Source organism: Protopterus annectens, chromosome 2.part0 (assembly GCF_019279795.1).
Source record: "Protopterus annectens isolate FY-2018-M chromosome 2.part0, PAN1.0, whole genome shotgun sequence".
NCBI lineage: Eukaryota > Metazoa > Chordata > Ceratodontiformes > Protopteridae > Protopterus > Protopterus annectens.
In genome coordinates this window covers 1,169,954,339-1,169,973,623 of record NC_056728.1, presented here as the reverse complement: position 1 = coordinate 1,169,973,623, position 19,285 = coordinate 1,169,954,339, and the positions used below count along the sequence as shown (strand labels likewise).

General features: G+C 37.3%; 1 protein-coding gene across 2 annotated transcripts in view; it reads left to right on the top strand.

Moving 5' to 3' along the window:
• Nucleotides 1–19,285, top strand: part of LOC122793404 (alcohol dehydrogenase class-3-like) — a 517,897-nt gene that overhangs the window by 422,987 nt on the left and 75,625 nt on the right. For both annotated transcript variants that reach the window (XM_044061379.1, XM_044061380.1), the window contains exons 7-8: nt 1,070–1,202; nt 18,390–18,528. In XM_044061379.1, the coding sequence (XP_043917314.1) occupies nt 1,070–1,202; nt 18,390–18,528 (272 nt within the window). The remainder of the gene's footprint in view (nt 1–1,069; nt 1,203–18,389; nt 18,529–19,285) is intronic.

Sequence of the window (19,285 nt, the reverse complement as noted above, 5' to 3'; positions counted from 1 at the left end):
CAAAGCAATGTCTTTCGGGTTTTCCCAGTTAGGGGTCACCACAGCAGATCACCGGTCCACAGAATGATTGGCAGTGGTGTTTTTATGGTGTTGATTAGCCAGCCTGGTGCCCAACCTTCACACACACACACACACACACACACACACACACACACACACACACACACACACACACACACACACACGCATCTACCTGCATGTCTTTAAAACTCAGTTGACAACAGGGAGGACATGCAGACTCCACTCTGAAGGAGCTCCAGCCAAGAATCAAACCAGAGAAGCTCTCGACAACCCTAACCACTGCACCACTGCGGCCAATCCTAAATTTAGTAAAAACTCACTAATTTATCACTAAAAGCAATACAAGCGGTATCAGTGCACGGACTATTTAACAGTTTATCAAAGGTCTTTTTAACATGTGAATAGTTTAAGGAGAGAGAGACTTTGCAAAATTATTTACTTATGTGTTTATTGTCAACAGCCAATATAGAGAGGGAGGGAATTATATTGCCAAATTATCCTAAGAGGCAGCAAGAACAGATACCCTGGGCTTAGGAACACAACTACAACAGTGTGTGTGGGAAGGAAAAACATTTAGAACCTTAGCTCTGAGCTAACTGCCCTGGAACTACCTTAATGCAAACACTAGTCCTGAACTAGCCTGGCATATAATCAGTGAATATGATTGAAAACCAGGGTTCAATAACAACAGACAGTCCACTTAAATATCAAAATATAGTGAAATTATGTACTGAAATTACTAAAATAGGCTTAAATACCTTAGCTAAACCAGACATAGACTGTTAAAATGAATTTAGAAACAGATGAAGGAATGAAAAAAATCTTTATTTGTCTTTCTTTCTTTCTGTAGGAATGTATGTATGTAATGGAACTATTAAAATTTCGTATAAATATTTATTTTGTGCTGACTTTATAAATTATGTATTTAAATCTGTTAAGATTCATCATCTGAAAGACAGAACGATACCTGAAAATCATTTCTCAATCTATGATGACTCTAGTTTCAGTTCTGTTAAGAAATCACTCTCCATTTGTTATTGCTTTACAGCAATCAGCACTAGAATGTTGCCAAACAGGAGGTGGAACCTGTGTAATTGTTGGAGGAGCTGCAGCTGGTGCTATCTCTGTCAAGCCATTCCATCTGTTACTGGGCCGTATACTAAAAGGGAGTTTTTTTGGAGGTAAGCTACCTGTTATGAGAAATCAAAACCATTCATCTTTGAGAAGAAACATTGTACACCCATATGTACAACTATGAGTTTATCAATATCACCTTTATAAAGTTTGTGCATTATTTACCTTGATTTTAGCTACACATTTCGATAATTCCAGCTTCACAGGTTTGGTTTCATTTCAAGCAGAAGACTCTTTGAAGGCAGACTTCAATTTTCCTGCACTGTAATTATTTATGTTGCCTTATAGTTATTGACACTTGAGGAATTTTCATTGACTACTTCAGTAATTATGCAGTACTTCAGCAATAAGAGAAATTACCTATACAGCACTTGATTCTGTCACTGCAATCTTCCCACTTGAAATCTTCCCTCTATCCTCCTTTAATCTTTTCCTTCCCTCATGCTCCTTCCTACTTCTTCCTTTCCTACAGTTATCCTATCTGCTCTAACCTCCTGCCTATTACAATGATAATCAACTACTGCTCTCCATACCCCTTCAGTTTCTAGCCTCATGTATCACTTCCTAGCCTCTTGTAATCTGTTTCTATCTTACTACCCCTCACACTGTAACTTGTCAAACAAACTGCTATGGATTTCATACTAGACCACGTATAACAATCTTTATGCACTTTTTGCCACTTTGTTCTGACCATCCTCCTCAATACCTACTACTTATTTGAAATGCCTTATTTGCTGACATCTCTTACTTGCACTGTAAAAGATATCTGCTTGTCCTTTTACTGTATAAACTTTTATTGTTTATTGTATTTTAATTCACCCCTGTGAATTTATTACTTGCATTATTTGTATTGTGCATGTTTTACTTCATAATTTGTACTGTGGAGCTTTTCTCCCTGGGCCTCTGCTTAAAAAGGGTGCAAGCTCAGTTGGACTATCCTGGTCAACAAATGTCAAATCAATCAATCAATAAATAAATAAATAAGAGGTTTTGATTTCACTCAGCTAATGCAGTGTATTGCTTGATTTGATTCTGCAATGAGGTCAATTGCATTATGTATGCAAGGGGATGCTCTGTCACTGAAGTGATAATCTTTTAGTTCAAGCGATCTCAAGAAATGATTTAGACTGCCTTCCCTTAGGGTGATACATGTTATCAGGGAATAGGCTTGTAAATTGTACAGCACTTCTTTTTAACATTGATAGTTAGATACATTTCATGCCACTTTGTAATATATTGCCTTCCACATTTCAAGAAAAAGCAGATGATCTTTCAACTTTATTTTAATTTTGGAACACAACTAGTCTACATGATGTTGGCCTACAGGAAATATCTGTGATACACAAACAGAAACAAGATATTATCACACCAACACCACCACATAAACCAACAAAATAAAAACACTCTCTGTGTTCCTTACAGTTCTCAATAGTTCACTCCATATAGCCATTCAATTAAATCCACAAAATGTGTGTATTTTCAAAGGCCCATTCACTAGTGAAGATTAAAAATGCCCTTTCTGATGAAGTTTCAAACTACTGAGACTAAAGCGCTTATTCAATGTATATATATATATATACATATATATAAAAAAAACAAAAAAACAAAAAAAAATCTTGCTTTTTTCCCACTTTTCTGAGATTTAAAAAAGTTCAGTTACAGGCTTGCTGTTCTTGAACTGTTTGTAAGTTTCTGTGAGGCCATTTTTTGCTTGGGCTAAAGGAAAGTCTCTCTGTTCATCAGTGGCAGTGAAAAACATTGAGCAGCCTGCCTGCCCCTGTGGGAGTGGTTACTGGCTTGAAACTGTAGTTTTATTGGCCATTCTGGGTCACTTCCAAAACTCCTTCATCTTCCTCTCTTAGAACCTGTTTGCCTCGTGGTTTTGGCGTCTTTTCAGGCTTGTTGGCTATTGGTGAAGCACCCAACAAGAGGAGAAAACGCTGAGAGAAGAAAGGAGCCACTTTTGAGACTTTAAGTATTTTTCCTCTGTTTATTTGCTAAGTTTTTCTGCATAGCCGCCTATTTTGAGCATTTTCTGGCTTGTTAAATTTGATTTCTGCATTAGTAACTGTATTTAGAGCACAACCTAGAGCTGTTTACTGAATTTCCTGTGTGCACTTATTTTTAAAATCGTTTTTTCTCAAAACTTGCATTTTATCTGTCTTTGGCCTAGCACTCTTGTGTGGGGTCATTTACTGCACTGTTATAACTTGCTGATACTTGTTAACCTCTGCTATCTCTGAAAAACAAAAAAAAAAAAAATCTTGCTTTTTTCCCACTTTTCTGAGATTTAAAAAAGTTCAGTTACAGGCTTGCTGTTCTTGAACTGTTTGTAAGTTTCTGTGAGGCCATTTTTTGCTTGGGCTAAAGGAAAGTCTCTCTGTTGATCAGTGGCAGTGAAAAACATTGAGCAGCCTGCCTGCCCCTGTGGGAGTGGTTACTGACTTGAAACTGTAGTTTTATTGGCCATTTTGGGTCAATTCCAACTCCTTCATCTTCCTCTCTTAAAACCCTCTTTTGCGTGGTTTTGCATGTTTTTGAGCATAGCGCAACAACGGGCAGCGCCGCCTAATTGGGTTTAAACTATTCCTGGCTCCACAAAGTCTGCTCTTCACTTTTTCCCTTAGAACTGCTCTATCTCTCAATTTAAACACCAAATTCTCATTCTAAGGCCCTTCACTGGTCCAATTAAGTAATCCTACAAGTTAGCACTATTAAACCATAAGCACTACTTACTCTTATACTCTCTACGATTACCCTGTCCTCTATTGGTCCATCTTAAATTCAGTTTCCCTATTATTCTAGCATGTCCAAAGGTCAGTCAATGGTTTCCTCTCCAGTCCAGCTGGTGAATCTGGGAATTTTGAGGCAATGTTACAACTGTCTCATGTACACGGACAACCCTCTCCTTCTCCAAACAGGTTCAAATATATGTGAGAGATGCAACTATTTAGCCAAACTGGAGGCTGAGCTCTCTCATCTCAAAACTGGTGTAACCAGTCAGGAGGTGAAGGTAACTTCACACAACACAATTCCAGTATCACATAGTCCCACCACATCAGCGAACCAAACACATAAATACACAAAAACATACTCAGAGGCTCTAAATAAAAATCTACCTAAGCAACAGAGACCTCCAAAGCAGACATCCAAGCAAACGCTACCTCAAAACAAAACACACACAACACATAACCCACAAAGTCAGTGTGCCAATCAGCCACAGCCCTTAAGGCTGAATAACACACCTGATACTCTTGTTATAGGTGACTCTATTGTCAGACATATTGACGTCCTGCTCACCAGGCTGAATAAAGAGAAGGTCATAGTGAGCTGCCTGTCGGGTGCTAGGATCCGACACATAACGCAAGCACTCAGGTCACTCCAAAGCAAATACAAATATGACTCAGTCATTGTACATGCTGGTGTGAATGACCTGAGACGTACCTCCCTGGACTACATGAAAAGAGACATAGAGGAGCTCTCTGATCATGTAGCCCAGGCTGGTATGACCTTGACCTTGAGCAGCATCTTACCCTCACCTAGAATGATGCCACAGTACAAAGACAAAATGATCGATTTTAACAATTGGCTAAAATTTTGGTGTCATTCAAAGGGGATCCAGTGTCTGTCAGCCTGGGATGACATGCTCAACAGGCCACATTGCTTCGCTAGCTATGGCTTGCACCTGTCACCACTGGGCTTTTGGATATTGGCAAGGGCTCTTGCCAACCCCATAGTGCCTTTTTTAGGCAAGGCTCAAAAGTCAAACCCACCCCCATAGACAGCACAAGGAACAAGAAACTAAGGGTAATGCTGCTAAACACCAGAAGTCTTAACCTCAAGATGCACACTCAAGCTCTCCTCAGTATGGAGAACATCGATATCTGTGCAGTGACAGAAACCTGGTTCAAGGCTCCAGAGAGCACCCCAGCACTACCAGGCTATACCTCATATCATGCTTTTCAGCCCCAAAACCCGGACCGAACCACAAAAGGAGGGTGAGATTCCATATTTATCAAGGATATCCACACCTCCAGGTTAGTGGCATTGCACGAAGTATCGGAGACCATCCATGTGCAACTAACAGTGGGCAAGACTGCTTTTCAGTTTATAGCATCCTACAGACCACCCTCTCAAAGTCAGGAATCCCATTCGGCTTTCCTGAAAACATTGGAGAACATGAAGATCTCTCCGAACACCATTATATTGGGCGACTTCAATTACCCAAACATTGACTGGAAGCACTACTCAAGCCCCAGCACCTTAGCCCAAAGATTCCTGGAAGTTATAAACTCAAATGCTATGGAACAACTAGTCACCACTCCCACAAGAGGGGACAACATACTAGACCTGATCATTACCAACATGGGGACTCTATGCTCCACACCAGAAGTATATCCCTCATTGGTAAGATCAGACCATAAATTAATTTCACTGGATGTCCACATCCCGACCCCAGCCCAGAAAACCACAGTGAAAAACTTCTCAAAAGCGAACTTCTCACTTCTCAAAACCAAAGTGGTATCCTTCAAGGCCCCAGGGCCAGTGGAAACTACAGCCCAAACTGCAGAATCCTATATAAAATGCATTCTACGGACATCTCCAGGAATGCATGGATCATGCTATCCCAAACAAAACCAAGACCCAATCATCCAAAGTCAGGCGTCCAGTCTGGTGGACCCCTGCCATAAATAAACTGTACAACAGAAGGAGGAAGCTACTACATGATAGAGCAAAATCCCTAATAGGGAAGGCATCTCTGATCAGTACTAGCAAAAAATTACGATCCCTCATAAAATCCTCCAAGGCCAGCTTCGAGAGAAAAATTGCACAGGACACCAAAGACAATCATAAGGCTTTTTTCAGTTATGTTAGAAACCTGGGATGCAACTCCCAGACTTGTTCTGAGTTGATTCTAAACGACAAAAAATACACTGAACCCACAGACATCGCCAATATCCTGGCAGACAGGTTCAGTGCAAACTTCACCACCCCCCTCCAAAAGAGCAAGTATCTATCCCAGCAGAGGGCTGCCTCCCAAACATCTCAGATGCTCAGGTGAAGGCTGCCCTCTCCAAAGCAAAAACACTGCTTCCATGGGACCAGATGGTGTCCCAGGTTGCGTCCTACATGAACTACAAGAGGAACTAATCCCTCAAATAAAACAGCTATACAATCTCAACCTCACTACAGGATATGTGCCCACAGAATGGCGTACAGCAACAGTGGTCCCACTCCACAAAGGTGGAGCCTCTACGGACCCTGGAAACTATCGCCCCATAAGCCTGACTAGCTTAGTCTGCAAGGCTATGGAGAGGATCATCATGGAGCTCATAAACAAAGACATTGGGGACCCACAGACACTAGATCCTACCCAGTTCGGCTTTGTCAAGGGCAGATCCTGCCTTTTGAACCTGGTTGACTTCTTTGAAACAGTCACCAAAGCCATAGATGAAGGGAAGGTAGTCCACACAGCCTATCTGGACCTTGCAAAGGCATTTGACACAATACCCCACTCGGGCATCATAGATAAGCTATCCAGCTTAAATATAAACCCTTATGTCACAAGATGGGTCACAAACTGGCTCAAAGACAGAACCCACAGAGTGAGAGTTGCTGGAGCCATGTCAGACTCGAAACCGGTCACAAGTGGCATCCCACAGGGTTCTGTCCTGAGACCACTCTTGTTCGGTATATACTTTTCTGAGGTACAGGCAAACATGGGAGGACTATGGCTCACCAAGTTGGCAGACGACTGCAAACTGGGCGCCATAATCAACTCTCCAGCTGAGACAAACATCCTTCAAAAAGGTCTCACAGAGACAGATAACTGGTGCCAGCGCCATGGTTTAAAGTTAAATGCCAAAAAATGTATAGTCATACCCTTTGGCAAAAACAATGTGCCCACAAATTACCACATAGGCGGAAACCCATTAAGTACACAGAAAGTTATTAGGGACCTGGGGACCCAAGTTGATAGCAATCTCTCCTTTGAAAACCACATTGCCAAAGTGGTTAGAAAGACCTTCTACATAGCCCACCTCATCACGAAGGGTTTCACATCTAGATCAAGAGAGGTAATCGTGCCCTTTATTCATCCCTCATCAGGCCCATCATAGAATACAATGCCCTTTTGGGATGTACCTTACCCAACACCTGCAGCAATTAGAAAGACCCCAAAAGTATCTCACCAAGAGGATCAAGGGTCTCAAACAGATGCCATATGCTGCTCGGTTAAAATAACTCCAGCTCTACTTATTTGCATACCGCCTACTTGAGGCGATCTATGCCTGACATCCAAAGCTATCTCAAATCCAGAATTAATGGACATGCTCCACCTCAGTAAATCTAAATCCCTTAGAGCCACACGCTTGAGGGACTTGAACCTCAGCACAGAAATAAATAGAACTTGCTGGAGGGACAGGTTCATAACCCAGAGGCTCCCTTTGCTCTGGAATAGAATTCCAGTTCATGTGAGGCAGAGCACCTCACTGAATCTCTTCAAGAAGAATCTCGATAAGTGGATGGGGATCGTAGGTTTGTCCCAGGGATTACTCCGTGTCACTATTAGACAGAGGCACAGTAAACTAAACCTTAAAAAGGGCACAGTATACTCAAATCAAGGGGTGGCGTAAGCCATACAGAATCGGGCTAGGCTTATAATTGCTCCAGGGCAGATAGCCTAGTATGAACCTATGAACCTATGAACCTATATATATATATATATATATATATATATATATATATATATATATATATATATATATATATATTACTTTTTTTGCTCATTATAGTGCATTTTTAATCTTCAGTTTTGAATGGGCCTTTGAGAATGCAAATATTTTGTGGATTTAATTGAACGTATAGAGAGTAAACTGTTGGGAACCATAAGAAATGAGATATTACTTAACAGAAGTAAACTCAAATCAAGATTTTAGCTTTGCCATTCTTGACAAACATGACCTACAATGAAAACAGTGTAAATATACTGAGATCTAAATTTTGTTGTTTTCATCTGTCCAAGAGGGGTATACTCTTTTAAGATAGCATTTAAACTGAACATTTTAACTTAACACTTATTGCATATTGCTCAACTGTCCAGATTTCCTCAGATTGTCCACATTGATGCCTTCTATTTTTGGTCAGTTCCTAATAAAATGTATGGTATTCAGATAAATCATTCATGACTGTAGTCACTAAATAATGACACCAAATCGAGATTTAGGCTTCATGTCCTTTAGAAAATATATGCTAAAGCAAAACTTGTTATTGTACCAAAAACTGCAGCAAATGTTCTCAAAAGACTGTAACACCAAAAAAAAAGTAATTTAGTCGCCAAGGATGATGAATGAAAGTTCTTTTATTGTAATTCCAACCAAAAGTAAGCGCTTTCGTCTACCTCTGTAGACTTCATCAGACAAATGAGAACTGGCACCATACCATATTTATATACAACTTAATTATCTCAATAAAACAATTAAAACAATCAATACATTAAATTGAAAAATTGAAAAATTATAAAAATCATCTGCTTCACATTAATCAATTTAAAACTACACAGTGAAAAAAATGTATATATATATATACAATGGACATTATCTACCTTAATAAAAAACTTATATGTATGTTTTACCAATTTATTGTTTATACATAAACTACTACAGTTTTATACTTTTAACATAGCTAATATGAATAATGTAATTAATAAATGTTAAAATTAATGTTAAAAAATTAATTAAAAAATTAATTTATACTTTCCCTGCTCTATCAACCAAAATAGCTTTGATGCTAATATATTCGTTTAAGCCAGGGAAATAGTTGGCTTTCAGCCTCAACTGCCAACTCACTTCCCTATGTAACAAAAGATTTTTCAAATCACCTCCTTTATAATCATTTTTCACCAGGTCTATAATACCAAACTTAAAACCTTTAAAAGAACTACACACTGTGGAATGTTTATATAAAGCACTTGTATCTTTTTTAACTCTTATATCGTTTGTATGCTCATAGATCCTGTCCTTTAATGCCCTTTCAGTTTTTCCCACATAAAAGGAAGAACATTGTGTACAAATGGCTAAATATACTAACATCTTTGTATAACAATTACCCTTACAAAAATGTACTATACTACCCAAGCTATTATTTAATTGTATAGTTTCATTTTTATAAATGTGGACACATTGTCCACATCTACCACAGGCATGGGTTGCCCTTTTAACAATTCCACAGCTGGTGTCCCTTTCAAAGGTTTTTTTGAAGTTGATACCTATTTTATAAGTGAAATAGGGTCTGTTACCCACTGCTTCATGTACCTCCTTATTGGTCTTAAGTATTGACCAATTTGTTTCCAAAATTTTAGTGAATTCTTTAGTGAAGACGTTGAATTCAGTTATACAGGTTCCTTGGTAATTTATTTTTTCTTTGTTTAATTCCTCTGTTTTATTTAGTGTTTTACCCAATAAAGACTTGAATTTTGTACCCCATCCATTATACACTTCTTCTAAAATACCACCAACCAAAACTTTTGGATAACCCCTCTCAATAAATTTTTCACCTAAAAAGACAAAACTCATCGTAAAGGTCCTTAAAATCAGAGGTCATCCGTGCTACCCTTACAGCCTGCCCTTTAATAAGGCTCCTTTTTTGATGGAAGGGGTGATGACTATCGAAGTGTAGATAACCATTACACCATGTCTCCTTACGAAAAATCCTTGATTTAAAGCCCAACCCTACTTTACTAACTGTGAGGTCAAGAAAATCAATACTGTTAAGCCCAACAGTGTGGGTGAAAGACAAAAAATTGGTTGTTTTATTAATGTAAGCCATGAATTCCTCTAATTGTTCCTGTGTACCTTCCCATAGAACAAAAATGTCATCCAAAAACCTATAATAACACTTCATAAGTTTGAAATGTATACTATTAAATATATGTCTCTCCTCCCATTCTAACATCACAAGGTTGGCATAAATGGGGGCACAAGCTGCCCCCATAGCCACTCCGCTTACTTGTTGAAAGTATTCACCCTGGAAGCCTATATAATTGTTGTCTAAAACAACTTCCATTAATTCCAAAACCAACTGTTTCTGATCTATGGACACTTCCAGATGTTTATGTATACTATCTTCAAAAAATTCAAATCCTATTAGTCTTGGGATACAGGTAAACAAATCTTTTACATCTATAGTTAAAAAGATGCAATTTTCAGACCACATATCATTATTAATTTTACCTAGAAAATCCCAAGAATCTTTAAGTATATGATTTGTCTTGGTTACAATACTTTTAATAGTTCTATCTATGTATACTGCTAAAGGATGTGTTTTCGAATGTTTTGCAGAAACAATTGGCCTAAAAGGTGGTTCCACAATAGACTTGTGGACTTTGGGTACTCCAAAAAACTGTGAAATAGTAGGGTTGGGTTGATTTAAAAAATTATATGTAGTCTTATCTATTCTATCTTCTAACACATATTCATACAAAAGTGAATCAATCCTACTATAGGCTATTTGTATCTCATTATAAGACACCGAAGCATAAGTATTGGTATCTAACAATATATTAGTAAGAAGGTTATTATATTCTTCTCGATTAAATAAAACAACCCCCCCTCCCTTGTCGGGCTTCATAATTCTAATATCATTTTGTTTTTTAAAATCCAGTAATAGTTTTTCTTCATCCCTGCTTATATTGTGGTGAAATCCGTCCTTTCTATTTTTATTGTAGGCTTCATAAATCTCATTTGTGACAATATTTTCAAAAGTCAATATAGATGGATGAAGTGGGGGGTTGTATGTGCTACTCCTAGCCAACTCTCTATTAAATGTAGAACCTTCACTACCTGATTTTCTATGTAAAAATTCTAAATTTAATTTCCTAAGGTATGTCTTAAGTTCTATCAAAATGTTTGCTAAATCTCCTAACTGAGATTTTACAAATTTAAAGCCTTTGGAAAGTAGATTGAAATGCTCAATACCTAAAACAATTGGTGTATAGTTGAAAATCTTGAAACCCTTATACTCAAAAATAATATTGTTAACATCAGATGTAATAAGATCTATCTGCCCTTCCTTCTCACATCTTTCCAGCCATAGCTGTTCCCATCCAAAGTAGATAATGTCCATTGTATATATATATATAAATATATATATATACATTTTTTTCACTGTGTAGTTTTAAATTGATTAATGTGAAGCAGATGATTTTTATAATTTTTCAATTTTTCAATTTAATGTATTGATTGTTTTAATTGTTTTATTGAGATAATTAAGTTGTATATAAATATGGTATGGTGCCAGTTCTCATTTGTCTGATGAAGTCTACAGAGGTAGACGAAAGCGCTTACTTTTGGTTGGAATTACAATAAAAGAACTTTCATTCATCATCCTTGGCGACTAAATTACTTTTTGTTGGTGTTAAAAACTTGTTATTGTATCAATTTTCTAAATTTATAAGAATAATATTCAAGAAATGTCCCTGTTTTGGGGCCTTTGCCCCCCCTCCATTATTTTTCGCTTTGCCCAGATTGCTTGCATTAAGAGGTTGAGAGTTGTGCTGCATTTTATTTCATCTCAGTTCAGTTTTATTAGATCAGCATTAGTGACTCTGGTAGTAGCCATAAGTTCTATTCAATGCCACATGTCTTAGCCCTGCTTACATTAGGAAGACAAAATTTTCCTAGATGTTGTTTATAATATGATTGTCATCAATATATTGCCATGATAGCCTTTCAAAGATTCTAACCGAACTGTGATTTTAAGATGGCAAAATATGCTTACTAGTACTGGACCCATCTATTGCAGCTCATAAAAAATGAAGACCATTAAACCAGAGATGCATTGTGTATGGCTTGTTTCTCTTTGTCAGCTTATCAAGTAGCACAGAGAAGTAACCATTTTTGAGGTGTACAACACTTCATTATTTACAGACTCAGTAACAATATACTCATAAACTACATAACTCTTATTTTAAATACCTGGAATATTTTAAATAAATAACCATAGCCATGAAAACTTTCAAACTTTTATCCAATTTAAAAAATACATAAGGTGATATGTCATTCTACATACCACAAATTGTCAAGAAGGCACTCACGTAGAGGAGAAATCTTCAGGAACTTATGCTATCAACATTTGGCATAGTCAAATGTGCATAAAATCCCGTTATGTAGCTCAACAAATGATTTTTTTTTACATACGCACTGGAAAGTTATACAAAATGTATTAAAAGATTAACTGCATAAGCAGATGCTAAGTTTTTGGTGGAAATTTAATCTTTCGGTTTAAGACTAAATAACCAAATAAATGTTTCAGCTAACAAACAGTTTGTCTTTGTAAGCAATAATGCACGACAGGGTGTGTGTTAATGTGTAGTTATCACCTGCCCAGGGGTGTTATGAGGCCCGACGCTGCAAGCCGAGAGCCTCTGCACCCCTGGAAGGGCATTAATTAGACATTACTACACACCCTGGAAGGCATTATTGCGCTTAGAGAATGAGCTGGCTGTAAAAGTGTTGTGTTGTACTTGCTTATCGTTTTTAAAGTACTATATTATTTTTTTTTATATTTTTGATGTAAAAAGTTCCTCCACCTAATGTTTCAAACTTTCTGTAGTGTATGTTAATGGTGTTGGAGGAAGCATTTTACATCAAAAATATATATATATAAAAAAATACAGTACTGAAAAAAAGAAAAAGTAAGTTAAAACACAACAATTTACAGACAGCCCATTCTCTTTCTCTCTCATACACAGCTTTCATACACAAGATCGCTCTCACTCTTTCTCTCTCAGTCTCTTTCTCACACACACACACACACACACACACACACACACACACACACACACACTTACACACACACACACACACACACACACACACACACACACACACACACACACACACACACACACACACATTCACCTCTGCTTTCACACAGGCATTCATTTACACATGATCGCTCTCAGTCTCTCTTGATCTCTCTCTCTCACACACTCAAAATCACTCTTGCTTTCATGCATACATTCACTCACACAAGCAGACAGAAACATGAACACACATACACACGATCATATCTCTCTCTCTTACTTTCATGCACACATACACTCTCTGTCTCTGTCTCATACACACACACACACACACACACACACACACACACACACACACACACACACACACACACACACATATGCTTTTTATTTTACACTCGCTAAACAGTAAAAGCGCCCCTTGGCGAGCGTAAAATAATGTCTGCCATTCTGTTTTTCTCAATCTGAACTCCATGGAGGCTTGATAAGCTGCCGTGAAGAGGCAGACTCATTTTTCACTGGGCATTACTTGTATATTAATACCCTGCTGGAAAACGCTCATTGTCCAATCAGGGTACTGATGTACAGTAAGCCCGTTCTCTAAAATATCATTAAACTATCTCTGCAAGGGTAGAATTTTAAGAGCATTGGCATTCACATAACACAAAACAAACCCAGTGAGTGTTTGTTTGGGTTTGATAAGCAGATAATTCATATTAAACTCAACTAGACTGTTTCCAGATGCAGAAAAATATACAAGAAATAAATGACAGAAAACGACATCAGTGAATTAGCTGTATGGTATGGAGACACCAGAATAGTAATGCAACTCAAGAGATATAATAAATGGAAGTGCAAGACCTTAAATGGCATACATGGGTTGGTATATAAGATTACTGAAACATTACATGCAGCTGTTTATTACAACTCGTACAGATTACAGAATATCATCATTCAGGCTCCTAAATGAAAGTCCACACCAGCAATAACATGTTTAAAGGTAAGAATGCAAAGCAGCAATGACATCTGCAAATGAATATTAAGTGCTTTTACAAATTCTCCTCGAGGGAGGAGATGGCACTGACATTTTCTAGAATGTTTTTTTTTTATATTTCTTTTCTCTCTGGTAAAAGTATTCCATGTATGTGAAGTTAGAAGATGAGAACAACTTAAAGCATACGGCTGTGAACTATGTTTACATGTTATATCCATTTTGGTAACATACCTCAAGACAATGATCTCTGGACATGACAAGATGTTGCTAGGTGATATCTGTGAATGAGAAATAGTTAAGTCATCTTTCTATCAATATCATATCAATTTTTTTCACTTCCCTATCTTAAGCACAAGTCTACATGCATATTTTATATATCACATCTCAGGTTTTTAGACCCAAGTACAGATCTGCAGATCTGCCTGGGTATGCATGCTATGTAAAGACAGTGAACAGCATCTGTAATTTGATGTATGCCCCCACAAAGTGAAGAATTTGTGCTGTCCTACCATCTGGACAGTAATTCAACCAATTCCCACAAGGTATATGAAAAGTATGAATGAGGTATGAATGTTGCCCCTGAGTTAGTCAGATTCTCTCCATGCTTAAATATGTCTAGTTCTCTACAACTGGTCACTAGATTCCAAATTACTAGACCCAGCAATAACAAATAACCTGAGATCTTGTGTCAGCCTCACCTGGTCTTACATAAAACCAATACATTATAGTCCTTGTCTGCATTTGTTTAATGAAATCATAGAGAGCATGACTGGATTGCAGAACAGCCTACAGTATGACCATACATTACTGCTGTCATTCACACTGAGTTTACCAACTCAGGACAAAAGTCATGAATGAGGATAAAATTATAGTGCAACAGTGGATTAAAGGAATAACTAGAAAAATTAAACTCCAAGAGATCTTTAGAGCCTTCAAAGATTTGACAAAAAAATGGCAGGTACTGGAAATAGCATGCAAAAGAGAAGCATTGGTCTGTCACGTTTTGTACACAGAAAACATTGTCCCTGGTGACCAGCAAGAAGAAGAAGAGAAGAGAAGTCCGTTAAAACTGGGCTCCCTTGCTCAATGAAGCAGATGAATTACAAGCCTGGATGGTAGCTGTGGCATCTCAAAACTGCAAGATCCCAGGAGTTTAACATGCTGCTATAAATGCTGATCCAATAATATAAAGCGCTGAATACACGGACTGTCTAGGAAGTATGGAAGGAAATCAGCTTATCAATGTTCATTAACTAGAAAAGCAGAAGGAGATAATGAGGAGTCAACAGAGTACGTGATGCCCACATTAAGAAAGTGTTTATTAGAAATGTGCAGCCTGAGCAGGGTGAAGAATTCCATTTATCAGTAACACAAACACTATTTTTATTTTTACCCTATGAAAACAGTTAGCTGTTTAACTATTCCGTCACCTCAGTAATCAACAAAGCATGTGCAATGCATGGGGTGCCATGATTATGCTCCAATACTGTGAAAAAGACAAACCAGTTAAGTACTTCTGTAGTGTGACACCCAGTCTTAACAATTGAATGAAAATATATATACACACACACTCTTGTGAATAAATCTTATACAAGGAAAGGGAGACTTGTATAAAATTAAATGTTTTATAACCTATAAACAATGTTTTAACTCATAAACATAAAACATTTAATTTTATACAAGTCTCCCTTTCCTTGTATAAGATTTATTCACAAGAGTGTGTGTGTATATATATTTTCATTTTCTTTTAACATATTTTGTTTAGATAATTCAATATATTTTTAGATATTTGTATGTTTTTAAGGAATCAGTTCAGTGTTAATTAAGGACATGTGATTGAGTGTGTATTTAAATAGAAATGAAGTTAAAGTGGATTGTATTCTGAGGAAGTCGAGCAGTAAAGCAGACGGAAGCGCTCAATAAAAAGTTTTGGTACGCCTGTGAGCCGTATTGCTTTTCTTCTTGTTGTTCAAAAGTTTGTGGAGTTTTGTCAGGTTACCCAGTCTTAACAATTGTTAAGCATCCCTGGTTCACTTGTTATGATCGGGTATTGTACTAGGTATATTGTCCAGAAAATGACAGCAGCAGAATTAAATGCTGATTTCTTTCTTCCTGCTGTCCATGTTAATAATCTTCCCTGTCTTTTTGACTTTCTTACCCTAATGTAAGGCAAAGTGTAACACTGTCCTTTTGACAGCACTCACTAAGTGCGTTATGTCTTTGAAAGCCGGCAAAACCCTTAACACTATAATTAGTAGTACATTGAGCAGATAATGCTCCATGACCTTCAAAACAATTATGACTGGGTCTCTACTGTAACCCTATACTGTGTTCTTGAGGTGAATTTCTTGGCATCCATGACTTGAATGCATAATTGAAGACTTGCTCATAATCTGCTATATCAAACCTTTCTGTGGTGGGGGAACCTTATGGAACACATCACAGTGCTTAAGGAGCCCCGTCTATTTCATTAGGTGGCCATGTATTTTTGCAATATATTTTATAACATAATTCCAGCTTTGTAATAACAATACTGATAATACTGTTAATACATAGGACTAAGGTTCTGAATTGATGAAGTACTTCCTGTAGGCAAAAGTACAGTGTTTGATTCCTTCCACCTCCATTTGCCTACTATGTGACTTTGAGCATGTCTGGGCTACAGTTAACATAAACTGTTTGTACAATGGGTTTACTCAGTTAATAAACAGATAAAATTATGAAATAATACAACATTGGTGAAAAATGCTGCGGTCAAAATAATAAATGTGTGAAAAAGTAGCAAATGAACAAAGAGTACAAAGTACCAGCAGGTTGCAGATGCTGGAGTACCTATGGCATAAAACAAGCATGCAAGCATGACAAATATCAGCTGGTGCATTTCAGGACTATTTAAACACACTCATACCAATTAAAAATGTATTATTAACTTACTTTTGTACCACTGTTCTCAATAAATAAATAAAATGATGACGATGATGATGATTTTAAATGTTTGCCACTTCTCTTTCCACTTATGCAAATAATTCAGTGAAACATTATTTTTGCGTAGTAATTACAATTATTTTGCTTTTGTGTCTTTCAGTTCTTGTATCCTATTATCCATAATACAGGTTATGAGCACCTAATTCTTGAATATTACATTATATTCTTAGTTGAAACAGATCTTTATAACCAATCCACTTTGTCTGCTAAACAAGCACTAAATGAAAATAAACAAACACTTGACTCAAGGGCTTACAGCTGACAGAAAGACATAAATCCTCTTAGCTGTATAAACTGAGATCCTTATTTATGACAAACTTTCCATTCTTACACCCAGTAGATCCTTTTTATAAAAATGTCTTTTGGCTTATCCCGGTTAGTGGTCACCACATTAGATCACCGGTCCGCAGATTGAATGGCAGTTGTTTTTACAGTGTCGAGTTGCCAGCCCGGTGCCCAACCTTCAAAGAAGGCACACACGCACAAGTCTTTAAAATAGGGAGGACATGCAGACTCTGCACAGAAGGCAAACCAGGTGAGAATTGAACTGGAGAACCTCTTTCTGTAAGGCAACAACATTAACTGCTGCGCCACTACAGCTACACTTCTTAAAGCTATCTTCAAGTGATATAAGAAAATTGTCTTCATTGGGGTAGCTAGTTTTCTGTAAATGTGAATTGTGAATCTGCAGGGAAATAATCCTTCCTGAGTAGGGGCAGTTACTGTTAGTCTACTGATTGGCTTAGTTTTGATTACAACTTTCAAACTTTGGAATGAGCAACAAGTGCCTTTCCAACTACAAAACACAAGAGAGACATACTCTAGTTGCACAGTTTACAGTGACAGCATCTGATTAATTTGGTTGGGTAACTTGCTTCTAGTATAACATAAAAATAATGTTACACTTAAGCTAAATTCTTCTGCAAATTGACTGAGATCTGCAAAAATGCATTCACAGAAGCAGTCAACATTATCTTCTAGGGAAACCATTGGCAGACTCTGGTGTAACCCCAATTAACCCCACTTCAAAAAAATAGGAATACCCTTCTGAGTTTCCTAATTGTATTTATAACATTAGCTAAAGGACTCTAGGAATGGCCCTCAGTCAGGCCTGTCCTGGGATTGAATATAACTGTGTCAGTCAGTATGGCATCATTATCAAACTGGTATGATTGTCAGTGTATGTGCAAAGTATACATATTTTACATGCACTAGCTAGAAACATCCAATAAAAGCCACAAGTGAAACATTAAAGTATTAAATTATTCCTGAAAGTGTGCTGTCAGTGTGAACAATCATTTTTTTCTGCATATTTAACAATTTTTTTTTCTGAAGTGAACTGACATTGAAGGAAAGTTGAAAGAAAAAAGGCACAATGCAGTAGTTAAGTCCTGAGAAGAATTCATTAAATACAACAGTGGAATGATTGTGTTGATTTTATTTATCCAACAGGCTGGAAAGGAGTTGATGATATACCCAAACTCGTAAATGAATGTATTGCAAAGAAAATCAGTCTTGAGAATTTAGTGAGTTTTACACTGCCTTTGGAAAAAGTCAATGAAGCATTTGAACTGATGGATGCAGGAAAAAGGTAACATTGCATGGCATACATAATATAAATGATTGTAAATCTAAAGTAAAATAGATCACTTAATTACCTGTGCCGCAGAACATTCCGAAAAATCAGTCTTCATTTTTTTCTGCAGACATACTATTTTTGAAGGTGACAGCTGTCTGGAGTTGTCACTCTCGCATTTTTTTTTTGTAGAACACTAAAAATAAACATTATTTTAATAAGCTTTTAATAGTTATCAGTATGCTAGCTAAGGTGTAGTTAAAAGTTCAATGAAAATGCAATCTAATGATTTGACTATTATAACGGTGTTAAATGACAAATGACAAACAATGTGTATAGCTTTCCAGGGGTTTCTAGTTGATATCCAGAACGTTGCACTGTTATATTTTCATCCAGCATGCATAATAACATTGTAGCATGCAATTGTTTAGAATTTCTTGATATGAAAAAATAAAATTTAAAATGTTGCCTTTCTGATACTGCATAACATCCTGAATCAACCTGTAAATTATTACCACATGTATCCACAATATAGACCATTAATCTGGCCTGCACCAGTGGAAGGTTAAAGCCCTGACTATGGCTCAGGTGATTCAAGTTTAAGTCACAGCTCATGCACTCAATGGCAAACAAGGGGAAGATGGCGCATCCCCATACTAAGAGGGATGGGAGCTTACACTCAAGTGCAGACACGCATGAGTTGACTTCCATGGTAGTGACCTGGAAAACAACCAAGGGATGCCTCCTGTGGGGGAGTGGGTGAGGCAGTCCT